General features: G+C 53.2%; 1 protein-coding gene across 3 annotated transcripts in view; it reads right to left on the reverse strand.

Moving 5' to 3' along the window:
• Positions 1-17,828, reverse strand: part of IQCE (IQ motif containing E) — a 46,637-nt gene that overhangs the window by 22,591 nt on the left and 6,218 nt on the right. Inside the window, exons 3-12 of one of the 3 annotated variants that reach the window (XM_059414311.1) lie at positions 16,910-16,955; positions 13,674-13,802; positions 12,977-13,111; positions 12,023-12,093; positions 7,920-8,033; positions 7,742-7,792; positions 4,206-4,276; positions 3,093-3,165; positions 2,868-2,917; positions 1,292-1,455 (exon numbers count right to left, since the gene is read on the reverse strand). In XM_059414311.1, the coding sequence (XP_059270294.1) occupies positions 1,292-1,455; positions 2,868-2,917; positions 3,093-3,165; positions 4,206-4,276; positions 7,742-7,792; positions 7,920-8,033; positions 12,023-12,093; positions 12,977-13,111; positions 13,674-13,802; positions 16,910-16,955 (904 nt within the window). The remainder of the gene's footprint in view (positions 1-1,291; positions 1,456-2,867; positions 2,918-3,092; positions 3,166-4,205; positions 4,277-7,741; positions 7,793-7,919; positions 8,034-12,022; positions 12,094-12,976; positions 13,112-13,673; positions 13,803-16,909; positions 16,956-17,828) is intronic. The other 2 variants (XM_059414312.1, XM_059414313.1) reach the window with 2 other exon arrangements.

The following is a 17,828-nucleotide window of genomic DNA, read 5'->3' on the forward strand; positions in this document are numbered from 1 at the left end:
TGCAAGTTTCTCTTTCCATAGCCAGCTGCAAAGCCAGGAGACCCCCCACCTGGCAGATGCTTATAAGCCAAAAGGTGCCTTCCTGGGAAGGATTCTGTCCCCCACACTGCGGCGCTGTCCCTCGTGGGCCATCCAGTCCTGATTCTACCCGTCAGGCTTGGCCCCATCCGTCCAAGACAGTCTTTCTCAAGGTCACACGAATCCGCTTTGCCCTATCCTCTACCCCCCTCCCTCCTTCCAGCATGTCCTTCTGTGGTGCTCCTAGCTCTGTGGGCCATCTCGCCGGCTACTGGCAACCATGCTTGGGCTCACCCTCACCTCGCCCTCTGCACACTGCTGAGTATGTCTGTGGCTGCACCCGGGGCCCGCCTCGGCTCCACTCACTCTCCGGTGCTCTGAATCCCACTCAGGTCCTCTGCTGGCTGGGGAACACCTGCCGAAGCCTCCGCCCTGAGTCAGTGATACGTCCTGCACCCATGCGGACAGCTATTCCATGCAACAGACTGGACTCATTCCCTTCCCCCATAGCCACCCCTCTCTGTCACCTCCACCTCAGTAAAGGACATCGTCCTTTTGGGCACTCAGATAAAAGCCCTGGAGCCTGGCTCCTCCCTTCTCTCAGAGGCTGCACCAGATCTCCCAAAGGCATCCGGAACCTGGCCACCTCTTACCCCCCAAGGTGCCACCCTGCTCCGGGTTGCCAGCAGCTACCGCGAGGACACCGCAGAAGTCCCGTCTCCCTACAGTCCACTCGGCACAGAAGCTGGTCTTCTCCCCTCGGCCCAAACCCCAGGGGCCTGGGCCTGGGCTCCACAGCCCTGTCCTGCGTCCGACCCCATGCCTTGTCTCATTGCCACCAGCCTCCCACTGCTGCCACATGCTGGGCACGCTGGTTCTGGGCCTGGCTGTCCCTCGCCTGTCCCAGCTCTGGCAGCTGTCACTGTCCCCAAAGCCCCTATTCACACACCACTGTCCCTGACACTTGCTACCACCTGACCCATGATTGATGGGTTGGCCTCTCGATCCCCTCCAGTACGATGCTGCCCCCACGAGGGACATCTGCTTTCATTCCCTACTCGATGTCGCTTCCTAGAAGGGCGCCTGGCACACAGCAGGCGCTCGTTACATTGGGGAAGTGCGCATCTGCATTCGTGGCAGCTGAACTAGGGCCTCGGGGACACAGCGGGAGGGCCAGGATGCTCCCATGGCCTCTGCCCGAATCTTCCCTCCAAGAACAGGCCATGCGGCCTCTCCTGGAGCGTCTCTCTGTGGGTGGCTCTGGGGACCGTACCCTTCGTGGTGGAGATGGTGGGGGAGTTGCTCAGCACGCGGTCCAGATCTTCCTTCAGGCTCTGGTTTTCTTCTGTGAGCTCCTGGACGCTCCGGGACAAGCTTAGGAGGGCGCTGCTCACTTTTTTCTGCCTTTTGAGGCCCATTTTCTTCTCCCCGGGAGGCCTGGGAATAACAAAGCCAAGGGCTAGGTTTGAGCTCCTAAAGCGGCTTTATAAATGCCTGAAAAGAGGGATGGGCACATGACAGTTTGTCCCTGGCTCAGAGTGGCCTCTGCTGATGTTTGCTGTGGAAGAGGGAACATGGACTTTGAGCCCCAAGGAAGCAAACTGCTATCCCCCAAACCGAATCCCATTCTCATTTGTAAATCTGCATAACAAGATGCTGTATTTGATACTAGTTATCTGTTCCAAACTGCATTGCTTAAAGACTGGGAACTTGCTCTCCATCTGGTTACATAGATCCCTGTTTAATGATTCTGCCCCTTATCCCGCGAAGTCCAACGTAACAGCCAATCCTCACGGTTTCGTATCTGCATTTGCAAATTCAGCTACTGGCTAGAATTTATTTGTAAGCCCTGAATCGACTCTTGGGGTGCCTTTGAAGTTGCTCAGGGACAAGGGCAGAGGGCGGAAAGCCGGAAAGCTGGAGGGGTGAGCTCCTGGCAGGGGCGGGGTAGGATGGGGGTGGGGACCCCGCCTTCCCCGTGGTCCCCACGTGCTCCACCATTGCACCTCCACCATCCGCTGAGTGCTCTCCCCCAATTTGTGCTGTGGCTGGTGATCTCACAGTTTAAAACCACCCCCTCTGCCCGCACAACCCTCAGGGGCATCTCATGTTCCTAATCACGAGAAAGCACGTGTGCGTGTGTGCGATGCCACTCCGGGAATCCAGTATTTACCAAATAAGCCGTCTCTAAACCGAAATACACGCAGAAACAGGGCGGGTGTTGATGTCGTGACCCGAGGCTCTAGGAACCTACTCTGCATGCCCACCCCGGGAAGCGACGGCTCAGTATTCAAGCAGGTCCGTGTTGGCGGACATTTCGCAGAACATACCTGCTGCGGACAGCAAGAATCAACTGTCCTTTATGGAAAAAGCTCGCCAATCCCAGAAGGGGAATAGGGAAGCCGTGCCTGACACAGGGTGAATGTTGGATACTCGTTCGCAGCTCAGCGCCGAGGCTGGTGACATGGCCAAATCTACGATAAGGGAATCTTCGAGATATGGAAACCCCCATGTCTCTACTAAGAAACTCCTCTGGGGAAGTGAACTTGTATTCTTTGTACTTGGTATTAAAGGTTCTGGACAAGGAAGGCCTGCTTTCGACAACAGTGTTAACTGCGTGCAGAAACCATTCCGTAGCAGGAGCTAGGGACTGGGCACGTGGAGAGGTGAATGTGCCAGCACGTGGCCACTAGGAGGGGACATGGGTAATGGTCCCAAGCAGAAACACATCCACTAACACACCACACAGGTGCGGGCTCCAAAGAGGAGGGCACTGCGGGCTCCCACATGGTGTCTGTGCTACTCCTAGGACCAAACACAAAACACAGCTCTCGCGGACAGGATCGTACTTCTTTCCTATGGGTTCGGAGCTTGCCAAGAGAGTCTGGAGACGGTGGATCTGTAAATACCAAATTAAAGTACATTACGATACAAATGAGCATGTAGACCTTTCTCCAAAACCAAGCTGAAACCAGATTCCTGATTTCCGCCTAGTTCCTGGGATTCACGTGCAAGCTAAGGGTCCCCGGGTGTAGCGGGACAACCCCCGCCCCACCCTGGAGAAGGCCACGCACCTCCTCGTAGTAAGTCTCCATGGCAATCCTCATCTCTTCCAAATTAGTGGTCTTCATATCAGTCTGCAGCTTGCTAGAAACCCAAGTTCAGAGTTAGTGCGGCAGTGCCGCCAGCCCCAGGGGCAGACCAAGGGCTTCTGGGAACGTCAACCGGGGATGGCTTTGCGAGAGCTGTGGGCTGGGTGAGGAGCCTCGCAGACTCGCATGGAGACCCACGGGAGGATCCTCACCCCTCAGGACCCCCTCCGTGTTGGACCCGCCACCTCCAGGTGTGGTAACAGACTCTCTAAAGCTATTCCTTCCTAAGCAGGAGGCCTTCTGGGAAGAGGCGAAGTGACTGGGAAGGACCCAGTCTCGGGGTGAGAACAGCTGCCTCGGGGGGTGGGGGAAAGAGTGCTTTGTAAGGAGGGAGCATCACTTCTTTCCCGCAGCACCAGCCCCTTCTCCCCCGCCTCAGCAGCCCACAGACTTCAGATAAAAAGCTCCAGCAGACAAATGAAAGTACAGTTAGAGTTCAGGATTCTGCAACAGGAGAAATCAGCAAATAATCCAAACGTTCACAGTTGACAATTTCAGCCAGAAGCACAGGAAGGGGAAGCTGCTGTACACAGGGGAGACTGGGGCAACAGACGACTCCCCTCTGTGTTGTATTACGGGGCGGGGGAGTGTGTGCGGCCGACCCCAAGGAGCACCAGGGCGCCATGGGAATGGGCCGGCGGCTGGCGTCCCAGCACTGAGGGCTGGCATCGAGACCAAAGACCCAGCGCATGCCATCCAGTGGCCCACAGAAGACGGAGGAGAGAAAGCAGTTCCCAAATGCACAAGGGACAGGAAAAGAGATGAAGGGATGGTCCCATTCCCAGTGCCGTTTGGAGGAGGTGGCTAATACCTTCAGCTTTAGATGCAGAGGAAGCTGGGATAAGCGGCATAGGACAGAGGGTGGCGGGGTGGGGGGCTGAAGCTGCCGTCTGGGCAGACAAAGCAAACCCTGGTACGGGAGACGAGGCAAGGCGAGGGGCGCATGTGCTGGCTCCAGCCAGCCTTCGGTGGGGCGAGGCCTCGGGGACCCTCCAGACCCTGCCCCGCCCCGGCCACCCGCCAGCGTGTCCGTACTTGATCGTGTTGTCCTTCTCCTTGCACTGCTGCTCTAGCTTGAGAATCCTCTGCTTTAGCCCATTAACGACCTGCCGATGGAACACCAGCACATCAAGTGGACTGCTTCCGTGTCCGTGACCTCCCCGTCCCGCTGGACACTCAGACTGCCCTGTCCCCAGGCTGCCAGCTGACCTGGCAGCATCTGGACACCCTCTCCCCCTTGATTGCTGCCCTCTTTCGTAGAGTCTAGGTGCAGCAAGGAGAGGGCCAGCTGTCCCACTGGCTCTGGGTGTGGTGGCAAGGGCAGGGCAGGGCTGGGAGATGTGCCTGCAGGGGCAGAGCCTTCCCCTTGGCCACATTCCACATTTCCAGGAACTGACGGGATGGTATGCACTTTGGAGGAAGCCACTGCCAGCACTAGACACAAAGATCCCATCCTGACCTGTCCTGGGCAACTGTGTCCGCAGTGGTCCCTTGGAAGTGAGCCTCTGCTGGGCAGCGTTCCCCTGCCCTCCCTCCGGGAAATGAAAGACCTCCTCGTCCACCTCATTCTTTCCTTCTCTCTATTAACATATCACTCTGGGAGATAGCACCCTTAGGTTTCTGGAAGACTATCCCTTTCTTTCTTCTTGAACCATCAAACAACTGTTTAATTGGATTTTGAGCTGATTTTACATTTTATTAGTAATACATGAATACATCTTTTTATAAAAGAAAAAAATTAAAACACTATAGAAAGAACTATGCTCCTTGACCTTAACCCTCTCAACTAAATAGTGTCCTCCACTGAATGTGAGTTCTCTAGACCTCATTATATGGATGTGAACCCCTCGACAGTAAGACGTTCTGCTGTGTTTGTGGAAACAGCACCCTACCGCACACAGTCTGCAACTTGTCATTTTCCCACCATGAATGGTCTTGGTGTCTACCCCTCTTGTGCCTACAGATCTCGGTGATTCTTACACGGTGTGATCATGTGGTGTAGACATCCATCCCTCTACTGATGGATATTCAAGCTGTTAATACAAACAAACCTTCAGTAGACATCCAGCCCTCCTCATGCACGTGTGCAAATGTCTCTTGAGGGGAGACGGTGACCATCACAGTGTCCAATCACAAGACGCAGTGACTCTGAAGGGCAATTTGGCAGCGGATGTGAAAGTGGGAACAGTCCATTCCCGAGGATCTAGAATTTCTACCTTTTTTTTTTTTTTAAAGATTTTATTTATTTATTTGATGGAGAGAGGCAAGGAGAATGCGAACACAAGCAGGGGAGTGTGAGAGGGAGAAGCAGGCTTCCCGCCCAGCAGGGAGCTTGATGTGGAGCTTGATCCCAGGAGCCTGGGACCACAACCCGAGCCAAAGGCAGATGCCCAATAACTGAGCCACCCAGACACCCCTAGAATTTCTACTTTTAATCAACTTTAATAATTTTTTAAAAAAGGGGCGCCTGGGTGGCTCAATGTGTTAAGCCTCTGCCTTCGGCTCAGGTCATGGTCTCAGGGTCCTGGGATCAAGTCCCACATCAGGCTCTCTGCTCAGCAGGGAGACTGCTTCCCTCTCTCTCTCTCTCTGCCTGCCTCTCTGCCTACTTGTGATCTCTGTCAAATAAACAATAAAAAATCTTTTAAAAAAATTAAAAAAATAAAACCCACAGCAGGGTGCTAGATGGCTCAGTTGGTTGAGCTTCTGACTTGGTTTTGGCTCAGGTCACATTCTCAGGGTCATGAGATCAAGCCCCGCATCAGGCTCTGTGCCCAGTGCACAGTCTGCTTGGGATTCTCTCTCTGCCTCTTTCTGTCCCGTGCTCACACACATTCTAAATAAAATCAATAAAATCTTAAGAAAAAAAACCCCCACAGCATCAAATAAAAATGCAAAAAGTCCTTCCTCTACAAGTACGTTATTTATGTAACTCTAAATTCTCATCTAAATTAATCACATAGACATTGTTGAACATAGCTGTACTGTTTTATGTTCTTTTTTTATTTAAATATTTTATTTATTTAGGGGCGCCTGGGTGGCTCAGTGGGTTAAAGCCTCTGCCTTCGGCTCAGGTCATGATCTCAGGGTCCTGGGATCAAGACCCCCATCGGGCTCTCTGCTCGGCAGGGAGCCTGCTTCCCCCCACTCCCCACCGCCCGCCCCCTGCCTGCCTCTCTGCCTGCTTGGGATCTCTCTGTCAAATAAATACATAAAATCTTTAAAAAATGTTTTTTTTCTGAAGATGTTTTAATGAGGCATTATTCTGATTTTAATGGTTTCTGGTTTAATGGGCAACTATAAATATCCTTACATGAAAGGCTTTTTGTTTTTATTCTGTTTTTTTCCCTGCAGACACAGCTCAAAAAGACACAGCCTGGACAAATGGCAGGCATGGCCTCACAGACCATTCCTCAGCTCAGTCCTGCCAACCGAAAACGCAGTGTCCATCTCGGAGCATGCCCGCGCGGTCTCAGTCCTGCTGACACTGGTTCCAATAGTCTTACTTGTAGTAGTTGGAGCAAATGTCCTCACTCAAGTACGCACGGCGGGGTAGCAGTGGGGACCCAGGCAGATGCTGCTGGCTGCGCGGGGCCTGTGGATTCACTACGAACCTGATCTGGGCCAATCTCTTAACCTCAGTTTCAGGATTTTAAAAAAATGGGGACTGAGTCCCTATCACAAAAAAATCCACTGAGATTACATATGACCATACAAGGTGTAGGAGCTACTGCTCACCTAAGAATGATTTTCTTGTGGAAACACCTGCGTCTGTTCTAGGCCCTGAGAGCATTTCCTGTGTGCTCTCCTCAGGGCAGAGCCGGGCTTCAAGCACTCACACGGGGCCGGCTGCTTGCTCTCCATCCGGGCCAGCACCGGCCCTCTGTGTGCTTGGGGCAGATTCTTGTCTGCCCCGCTCCCCCTACTACCGATCCAGCTCCCGCTGTCGTCTCGGGGTGGGGGGGCCGTTACAAATTTTAGGTCACCAAACCCAATAATCACGTCACTAATGTTACTGAACTCCCTGGGTTCAGTAATCTCAGAATTGTCTTCCAGTTTCCTTTCCGCGTCTCGCCTTTCTAAGAAAAGCATGCTCCCCGACTCAGGAGAGATATGGGGATGCGGCTCTGTCTACCTGCAGTGGCTTCCCACCACAGCACTGGTCACAGAACGACACTGCTGCCTGTCACCACGTTCCACTCTGCCCGCTCTGGCTGTGCGCCCCATGGCCACGGTGGCGTGTATGCCGTAAGGGTTTAGTCTGTTCCCACTTAGTTGCCGTGTTCACTCAGCATCACTACTCGAGCCCAATGTGTGTCTCAGGTATGGCAGGGATGCCCCCACTGTGACCGCGGTTCCTACAATGGCCCTACCGCCCCGTGCGGAGCCTGCTCGGCCTCCCCTCGCATCCCCCGACAGCATCCGCAGTGCTCCGGCTCCGTGGAGGCTGGTTTAGGGAATTCTGGGCCCTCATGCTCTGTCACTCCTCTCTACGTGAGAGGAAAGGCAGCCCTCACCCGTGGGGCGATTTCAGCGGGAAGGTCATCTGTCCTGCGGGCGATCGTACTCACCCAGCCAGTATCAGGCCTTTTCTCTGCCAGAGTCCGAACAAAATCGGGGCCCTGCGGTAAGCAGACGGAGAGATGAGGACACGGGCGGCGCAGCCTCTCCCCCCGACGGCCTGAGGCATGGAGCCTGCGCCTTCCCAGCCTGTGGCCGAGCGCTGCCACATGGGGGGCCACCACTTACTCGGGAGGGGTCCAAAAGCTGCTCTATCTGCCGGTCCTTTCTGCTATTTTCCTCTTCTAGGCGCCGAAGCTTTGTTCTCATGAGATCCACATCACTTTTCTGCATGTGCAGTGACTGAAGGGAGACAGAACCACACACACGTATACCTGTGCACACAGACGTGCACACGAACGGCCTGGTCAAACGCCCATCGGAACAGATCTTGCAAAGCGGCCCGGTGCCCAGTCAGGGTGCTGTGTGTGTCACGGAGGGGAAGGATGGCTCATGTCACGGCAAGCAGCCCTGCGTGTGTCACAGTGTGTGTCACTAAAACTCGTCAAAGGCTAACTACCATCTTCTTAACACCCTTGTCCTCTGCTGGGGCTCAGGGGGTCAGAGCAAAGGCCCCACGGGTTTTCACCCATCTGGGGTGAACTGAGGAGAAAAGACCATGCAGCCCATTTCCCGCTAAACTGAGTTGATTCGCTCTCACAGCTGCCATGTACTTGGAATTCTCTCCCGGTTTCTACTCAGGACTTACAACACTCTTTTAGGAAATGGCAATGGCAGGGTATTTCTCAGTTTTGTCTTCCTTGTCCTCACTGAGAAAGCTCTCTCCCAGGCCACAGAACCCCAGAGCCCAGAGAGCGTAAGGTTCAGCGGTGCTCACAAGCCACAATAGGCAGTGCCCATGCCGTCAGCCAGTGCCCACGCCGTCAGCCAGTGCAGTCAACCAGCTGCCAGCATGAGCCTTGTAGCTGGACTGGCCAGCTCTCCTGGGAACACCCTTCTCCATTCTGGGCACTCATGGTGTGCAGGAAGGGGGACAGCATCTGAACAAAACCACCACCGGCCAGCCGACTCAAAGCATGCACCCACGGAGGGAGGCCTGGTAGGTCGGCCACACACCTGCGGTAGGCCAGCAGCGCTCTGGGGCATGAGAGGTCCCTGGCACTTGCTGAGGGTTTAATGAATAAGTCAGTTCATGCATAGCTGTTGAAAAGGAGAAGAAATCATATCATGGGAATTCTGCTTCTGGAAATAGGAGGTACACTCTCTGTTCCCTCCTGCTTTGTACCCTGAGAAACCTTGGACGGTGTATAGGAGGCAAACATGAGGAGGCTCAGACGGGTGGGGAGAAGCAGCAGACTAGTTCCGGAACCAGAGTCCCCCCCTTATGCCTCATACTCACTCACTGGAGTATGGGGGAAAGGCAAAGCCTGGACAAGCCCATGGGCACAGACAGGAGAGCCTCCTCTCCCCAGCAGGAAAGGGCAGAAAACTTATGGACAATAATGGCTCCACCTCGGGCAGACCCTGCAGAACGGAAAATGGCCCCATCCCTGTCAGTGACAGCTAAGTGCGGAGTCCAGCCCTGACCCCCACCACCCCCGCCAGGCTGTAGCAAGGCTCCCTGCCCCCTCCTTGCTGGGGGAGGGGGTGGTCAGAGGAGGAGTGGGGGAGGGTCAGGACTTCCCTGTCCAGGGGTAATGAGGCCACACACACACACACACACACGCAAAACAAAATGCGAGACCTAAATCCTAACATACCAAAAATTACATTAAATGTAAGTGATCTAAACAAACCACCCGGAAGACAGAAACTGGCAAAGTAGATTAAGACCAACCATATGTTGTCTACAAAAAGCTGATTTTAATGTGGCAAGAAAGGAGGTGGAAGTAGAAGGATGGAAAGAGAGACACCACTGAAACATTAACCAAAGAAAGCAGGAGTAGGTCCGTTAGTGCCAGTCAAGCAGACATCAGAGAGCAGAGGCAGATGTCATGTAGCGACTATCAGGGTCAATGGGACACAGTGACCCTTAAAGGCACACACTGGAGGGGAAGTGACGAAACTGGAGGGGAAGCCAGACCCACCAGCAGAGTGTGGCCTTCAACACCCTTCCCTGAGCGACGAGCAAGCAGCTGCAAAGAAAGCCAGCAGAGGTGCCAGGGAGCACACCCGGCACCCCACAAAGGCTGACGGCCCACACACCACGCTGCCAGCAACGTGCACACCGTCTTCCCACGACTGTGGCATAGATGCGAGGGCGGGCACTCCCTGGGTCACGGGGCCAACCTGCACACACGTACAGGAAACAAAGCTACATGGGGTGAGTTCTGTGGCTACAACGAGTCCACTACAAGTCGGCAACAAAAACAACACGAAAATCTCTAAACGCTCAAGACACTCAACGACATAATTCCAAATAATTGTGGGCCAAAGGGTCTTCAGGGAATTAGCACAAGAGAGAAGTACGATAATATCAAACTTGGTAGGACGCAGCTGGACCAGGGCTGAGCAGAAGGAGCCATGGTACGGGCCGCCCTGGAAGGTTCCCAGGGCAGGATGCTCCGCGGAAAATGCCAGTCTCCAGGGGTCCTTTATAGTATGATTGCATGTACAGAGCATCATCAGGACGCCAAGATTGTAGCGATGGGGAGAAGTCATGGTCACCGGGAGTTAGGAATGGTGAGAGGGGAGGGAGACAGGTCTGACCACAAAGGGACAGCTCAAGGAATAGCCTGGGGCAGCACATTTGCTGACGTGTGGCAGGTACATGACCACACACACGTGGCAACATGGCGCGGAACTGGAAACGCACACGGCGCCCATGTCCATGTCCTGGTTTTGATACTGTGCGGACAGGTGGGGGAGACTGGTGCAGGGTCAGGGGACTCTCAGTGCCACCTCTGCTACTGCTCAGGACAGTCTACACCCTGCTCCTCACTGAGTGTCAGGCTCCCTGGAGTGGTCTACACCGGTGGCCCCTCGCTGAGCAAGCACTCGCACTGGTACTCTGCTGAGCTCTCACAGCAACCCTGAGAGACTATACCTCTATGGTACTCATTTTCAACAGGAAACTGAGGCATCACTTGCCATAGAAAAATGACTGATGCTCCAGACCCCAGAGCCACAGTGTCAAGGAAGTAGACTCTCTTCTCTCTGCGTCTAGAAGCCTGAGCTGATTTTTTCCAGAAGCCTGTGACGGTGAAGTCTGAATAAAGTCAGCATAATTTTACCCAGAGACCCACTTCTAGCCCCACGAAGATTCAAGAGTGCTACCGCAGTGATTATTCAGACCTCAAAACTGGGTTCTCCCCATGATACCTGCCCAACACCTGTTCAACACCTGCCCTGAGAACGTGGCACGTGGGAGGCACCTTCACTGCTGTGCGCTCCCGTGGGGCACAGTCTCTTGGTTCTACCTGAAATCAGAGCATCTCGTCTGGACCGACGCAGAAGGACTGTGTCTTATACACAGTGGCCTAGACCAGGCAGGGACGGCTCGCAGGCCCATCACCATGGCCGGGCCCTGGACGTGCTTCCTGCCCACACCCTGTTTAACCTCTGGTGCCCAGACAGGCTGTGGGCCCCCAGATGGGGTTCGGCTGGTGGGGACAGTAGGGCTAGAAAGAGACTGATATTATGGAAGGGAGCGAACCCTGGCCTCTTCTCTAGGGGCCCAAGAACGCATACGGGCACTAAAGCACAGCATGGCAGTCGTGATTATGGTGACGGTGACGAGGATGACAGTGATTCAGCTCAGTGCACTTTATACATCAGGGACTGGGAGATAGCACGTGGTGGGAAAAGCAGCCTTGGCCTTGGGAGGCAGACGGCCTTAGTGGAAGTCTTCATTCTGCTACTGGTTGACCTTGGATGGATGACTACCTTGTCTGAGTCTCAAGGTCATCACCAGCTAAGAGCCATGAACTCCCTCACAGACTCCTATGGAGATCCACAGAGTGAGGGCACATGGAACATCCAGTTCACACGGAGACACACACACATACACACACATAGGAGGCTACTGATAACAATGACACCAGCGACCTTACCCGATGCCAAACCTCTGTGCCGAGGGACTGTGAGGTCAAGCCCATGCTGTGGGAGCAGAGCAGAGACGGCGCTGACACACTGGGGAGGCCTCTCCCGCAGCTGGCGCAAGGCGGGCCTCCCAGCTTCCAAGGCACAGGCCAGGGCTTCGAACTCGGGCGTCCCCCCAAAGCTCACGTTCTTTCCGCACAGACACATCAGCACCGACCCAGGCCTTCCCACCCGTCCTTGTAGAAGGTTCTCGCTGTCCAAAACCAGCAAGGGACAGTCAGAAACACTACCTTCTTCAGCTCAATGATCTCGTCATACATGTCTTCCTTCTCTCTGTAGACCGGGGTCCCGGGAACGTGACCTGGAGGGCGACACGCAAATGTCTGAAAAGATCATCCCAACAGCAGAAAGAATTCCCGGCTGCACCTTAAGGAAAACCAAGAAGTTGGTAAAATTACCCTTTAAAAAAAAGGAGGATTAAAAAAAAAAAAATAAAAGAGCAAAAATACTTGCATGTTTTATAGCCTGACCACAATACCTTCCCCGAAAGTAAGGAGACCAAAACTGATAGCAATGCAGAAAAAGAGAGCAGAAGGAAGTGGAAAGGTGTGAACACAGGGCTTACTTGCAGGAAAAGGAAAGAAGGGGCCAAAAGGAGAAGCGGTGTGTTCAGGTTTTAAATAGCAAACAAAACGAAAAGACTAACACCCCTTCCCATGTCGAAGCAGTGAGGCACATTCTGGTTCCGATGTGATACCCGATATACGGAGACTCCAAACCACCGAAGCCTAAAGTAGAACTGGGAGCCAGCCAGCGCGGGCTGGGGGTCAGCTCGCGGTCACAGTGACAAGTGCGGAGACCCTCAAGGAGAGCTGTGAGAGCCGTGCAGGAAACGTGGGTAAAGGCCAGGCAGGAAGACAGAGACAGGACAACATGCAGCTTTTCTGGTGAGATGTGGGCTTTTCCTTATTTGCAATTGTTATTTCTAAGGTTGTGTGTCCAACAGATTTCATTAAGACTCTAAGTTTAGGGGGACGGGCCCTCCTGGAGCCCTGGAAGATGTCTCTGTCCACATGAGCAAAGCTACTTTCTAGGAGGACAGAGTGGATTTGCAGGACCCCGTCCTCTGTCCGTGATCTCGCAGGGATCCAGCACAGGAAGCCCCAGATCTGTGTCCAAGCAGATCCCGCGCTCTCCCTCCTGCTTTCCCTCACTTGGGGCCTCACCAGCATCACTGGGCTCACCATTGCTGGCAGAACGCCTGAGATCTGACCTCTTCATTCTCAAAGCTTCTGTCACATAGTCGGGTGTGCTGCTGGGGGGGGTGGTCCATGCATGCTCCAAGGTCACGTCTGACTTCAGGGGCTGGGTCAGACTTCCTGGTTTGAACGTGCATGGATTTAATACGACAGGTACACACAAACACGACAGGAGGTTTTGCCTCTAATCATCAATCTTCCTGGGCGGAAGACAGCTAAAGGCGGCCATCAGATAGTGGCTATCGGTGCCTTGCTGCTAAGTGTTCAATAAGCAGATCTCAAGAGATAAAGAAAGCCCAGGTCTGTAGCATCTGCTTAGTTCCCTGGTATAATAAATATTCCCACCACGTCCAATCCAAGCTGCCAGGGTGACATCGACCAGCTCCCCAAATTCCTAAAATGGAAAAAGAGGCTCGTGCAGGTTGGCAGGAGCTGGCTCCAACAGGCCAGGCTGGCCGGGCCGAGGCCTCCTAAGACTCAAAGACATACGGTGTCACACACGCAGACCGTCAGAAACCACACTGACCGGTTTGTAAAGGTTACGAGGCTCAATGTCTTCGAGAAGATTAAAAACAATGTCATTCAAAGAAGTCAAGTCACAAACCGTAGCTTAAATCACCACCCTCGATTCCTAACTCTCTCCTGTGGAGTGGGAAAGGTCTCTGTCGGAGCAACCACATACCTGGCTTTGAGCTTCCCAGCCACAGTCTCTGTGGGGTTAAGGACATTCTGTTACCAAGAGGCATGCTTGCTGCTGTCCTCAAAGATCTCCAAGACGCCACTTTTCTCGGCTTAGAGTGATAAGGTGACTCTAGAAAGTGAACACATGGTTTCAGAGGTGCAAGAGATCAATGCCGCCCCCCCAACGCAAGTGTTTCAGACAATAACCAGACCGCAGAAGAGTCGCAAGAATATTCTGGCAAAAGTAAAAAACACAGTTATGACGTGTAGATATATTTACATTTCCTTTTAAAATTTCATTATAAAGACATAACATAACAGGAAATTTATCTATAAACACAAATCCATAATTCTGGCAATATTGGATGTTTTCCAATGCGTGTGTAGCTCAGCATAGCCGCAATTTAGGGAACATACAATTTTGTGTCCTTTATACTTGACATTGTAAAAAATTTTCCATTTTGCTTCCACAAGCAATAATATCAAGAACTTAATATATTAAAAAATGTGGAAGAAATGAGAAGAAAATTACCTTTCCAGGGCATTTTTTATTTTGTTATCAAAGTAAGGAAAATGTTTTGAAGCTCTTTTTTCATCTGGAATTTCATCTCTTTAATTATGGAAGATATGACAAATGTATGTGAAAACTTAGTTATCCAAAAAACAGGCTCATGTTTAGCAAAGAAATGTCTGTCTAGAGCAGTTCCTAAAAAACTAGGTCTAATACGTTTAGTTTTTAAAAATTTTCTATGTTTTGGGGCACTTGGGCGGCTCAGTTGTTAAGCTGCTGCCTTCGGCTCAGGTCATGATTCTAGGGTCTTGAGATCGAGCCCCACATTCGGCTCCCTGCTCAGCAGGAGGCCTGCTTCTCCCTCTCCCTCCCCCTGCTTGTGTTCCCTCTTTTGTTGTCTATCAAATAAAATACCTAAAAAAAAATTTTTTTTTTCCTATATTTTTTTCCACGGCTTCAAAATTTATGAAAAATGTCCCATTATGATTTAGAACAGGAGAACAAAGACCCATTTGACCTGGACACATTTTCGCTCACCAGGACAGCTGATGGCCTTCCAAAATTGTCCATTTAAGTGCTCACTTATAAAGTAAGTCAGCAATCAGGTAAACAGCTGTCCAAGCAACATTTCCCTCCTAAATGCATGTGATTCATCAACAAATAGTAAGAATTCCTCAGGAAATGTGCACGCACACGGACCAAAGCAGGAAAGGCAGAAGGAAACTCGGGCGGAGGAGCACGTTGGCGAGCAGGGCCCCCAGCACCCAGCCCCCAGCCCCCGTGCTCCGGAAGCTACAGACCCACGTGGAGCTGGCCTGGACATTACAGAGACACGCCTGTGACGTTAACAGGACACGCAGTCGCTGCCATCATGGCCCAGGAATTCAGACAAAAGCACACCTGCTGAACAGGCTTTCCGAAGGCTGTGAGGGGAACGGGCCTTGGGCCTGAGGTCTGGCCAAGCAGCGTGAGAGGCAGTGCTGGCCCACGGAGAGAGACACCAGAGCTTGGGGTCAGGACACGCAGGTCAGTGGGGAGCAGGGCAGCCTCGGTCAGTGATCGCAGGACCAGACTCCCTGCCAGGCGCCAAGAGAAAGCACAGGAGCTGCAGGGCCGCTGAGGCTCAACAGCCCCCTCCAGTGGTGATCCGGGGGTTCTCACCGGTGTAACTTAACATGAAACACAATTCTGACATTTACAGAAATCAAGATAAAAACGATTTGCTAATTATGATTTTAAACACTTGAAATGCTGACTTTCGGTGAGAATGATGAAAGATGCTGTGATATTCACCTTCGGCACCTCATAGCCACGAGGACTTAAAACGAAATGGTTTTAAAACAAGAAGGTTTAAAACACAAACACCCCACTTTCACTCTGTATCAATCGTCAGGCTCCTCCACGGAAGGAAAGCAAGATCATCAAAAATCCAAACTCAAAGACAATTTCTCTCTAATGTTTATATTTCTTTGTAATAGAAAACACACTTTCTTTCCTTGGCAGGAATTACCTTTCAAATGTTTCCCTTGGGCTAATATGAAAGTCCGTTAGCATTTTCTGAGTGCATCACACACGTGACACGGTGTTTGAAGTGTATATGCATGTAAGGAACACAGATATGTGTGTAATAAAGTCTGGGACTGCCTCAGGTTTTTGGCGAGCAAAAGGAAGCCAATCCAGGATTTAAACTTTGTCCTGAAGACACTCCTAAGCGTAAAATTCACCTGTGGTTCACTGTGCTCTAGAGTAATGTCGTAACAGTGGAAGAGGCTGGCTGGTCATCTGGACAAAGACCACGCGCCATGGACTGAACATGTGCCCCCACAAGTCCTCTGCTGAAACCTAACCCCTGCTGTGACCGTGTGAAGGGGTGAGGCCTGCAGGAGATGACTAGCTCATGATGCGGGCCCTCATGAAGGGATGAGTGCCCCCATAAAAGGGACCCCACCGAGCTCCCTTGCCCCTTCACCCATGGTAGATATAACCCGGCAGCAGCTGTCAACAGTCCAGAAGAGGCCTCACCAGAACCTGACTGTGCTGCCACCCCAGTCTGGGACGTCCAGCCTCCAGGGCTGTGAGAAGTAACTGTCTGTTGTTCAGAAGGCGCCCAAACTTCAGTTCAGCTGCCCAGGCAAAGAAGAGCCCACCCCTGCCACCTTGTACCTGACGGGCAGCCACCTGCTTGCCTACAGCCAAGGATGCTGTCTCCCAGACAGAGTTGCCACCCCTGCCGAGGACGGGGAGCACAGAGCCACCAGGCTGGCGCAGCCAGGGTGAACGCACAGGAAACCACGACACCTGCTCAGCCCAGTGTGCCGACAGCAGCTCTCATGCAGGAGCCGATCCCGAAGGGACAAGGCTCTCTGGCCATGGCGGCGTTCCAAAGACACAAGCAGGTTCAGAGGGTAGGGAAGGAGCACAAGAGGCTGGAAACATGGCATCTGCTGGGGGCTCTGGGGACAGGAGCCTCAGCCCCTCGCTGGGCCTCCTCCCACAGGGAGCACTGGGGCCATGGGGGAAAGCGGGAACCCCAAGAGTGCCAGCTTGTAAGACCCCAACACAAAACGGAGCCAAGCAGCGGAAGCGTCACATTTCAATGACCCCGAGTGTTTGGAGAAGGCATTCGCGATCCTTCTCCCAAGACGCCAGGGAAGGACAGCTTCTGAAAACCATTTTCTGAGTTCAACTGCAGAAATCTGAGGGATGAGGGGCCTGGACATACTTACTTGGTGATGTGGGTGGAGGTTTGTGGAAACTTTTCCTTTTTGTTTTCTGAAAGAAAGAGGAAATGAGGTAAAGCATGCTGAGCCTTCTAGAGCAGCCCTGAGGCCCCAGTGGTGAAGCGCAGGTGTGTTCAGGAGGGGTCGGAGCAGGTGCGAGGGCAGTGACAGAGCAGCTGAACTCAGCAGAGACATGAGCACAGTCTGAGCCAAGGAAAAAGCCCACGGCACGGCGGGGCGACCCCAGGACACGTGATCAGAGCTGTGCTCCGGCCAAGCTGGGTCCCCAGGGGCCCTGGCAACACTACATAGGCACAGGCTGAACACACCCCACAAATGGCGTATCTTCGACCACCCTACTGTCCTCATGCCAGTGCCTGGAGCGTCAGGTTGTGACTGTCAATGAGGGTGGATTTGGCAAGAAGAAACCCTCGTGAACAAGGCACCTGCAAGGCCAGCTGGGGAGGGCTGGTCCAGCAGAGGAGTGACCCTGTCGGCATCCCGTCTCCCGGGACAACCCTGATGCCAGGCCCGGAACTGGGCACCAACTGGGTTCTCCTACCCACTCCTTATGTGCCCATGCCGCAGGGGTCTCTCGTGGCAGACAGGGGGCCTGAGAGGCTCCCCCCGAGTCCACAGAGCTGCGGTGCAAGGGGGATCTGCTGGGGCCACGTGCCCTCAGGGCTCTGTGCTGAGGGATGACTGACGTGCTGTCCACTCTCCCTTCAGGCTAGCTCCGGCAGCCCGGGGGCCATCCGGCCACGACATCATGCAGCACCAGGATGGCTGCCAAAGGGTCTCCTCTTTCCTCCCAGAGCCCTCACCCTTCCCTTACAGGTCAGGACTGGGGGCCGAGGGGTTGTAGCCAAAACCAGACCCAGGAGAAGAGCTTACCATCTGCCTCAAATATACGCCATTAGGGACT

The sequence above is a fragment of the Mustela nigripes genome, chromosome 11 (genome assembly GCF_022355385.1).
Source record: "Mustela nigripes isolate SB6536 chromosome 11, MUSNIG.SB6536, whole genome shotgun sequence".
In the NCBI taxonomy this organism is placed as follows: domain Eukaryota; kingdom Metazoa; phylum Chordata; class Mammalia; order Carnivora; family Mustelidae; genus Mustela; species Mustela nigripes.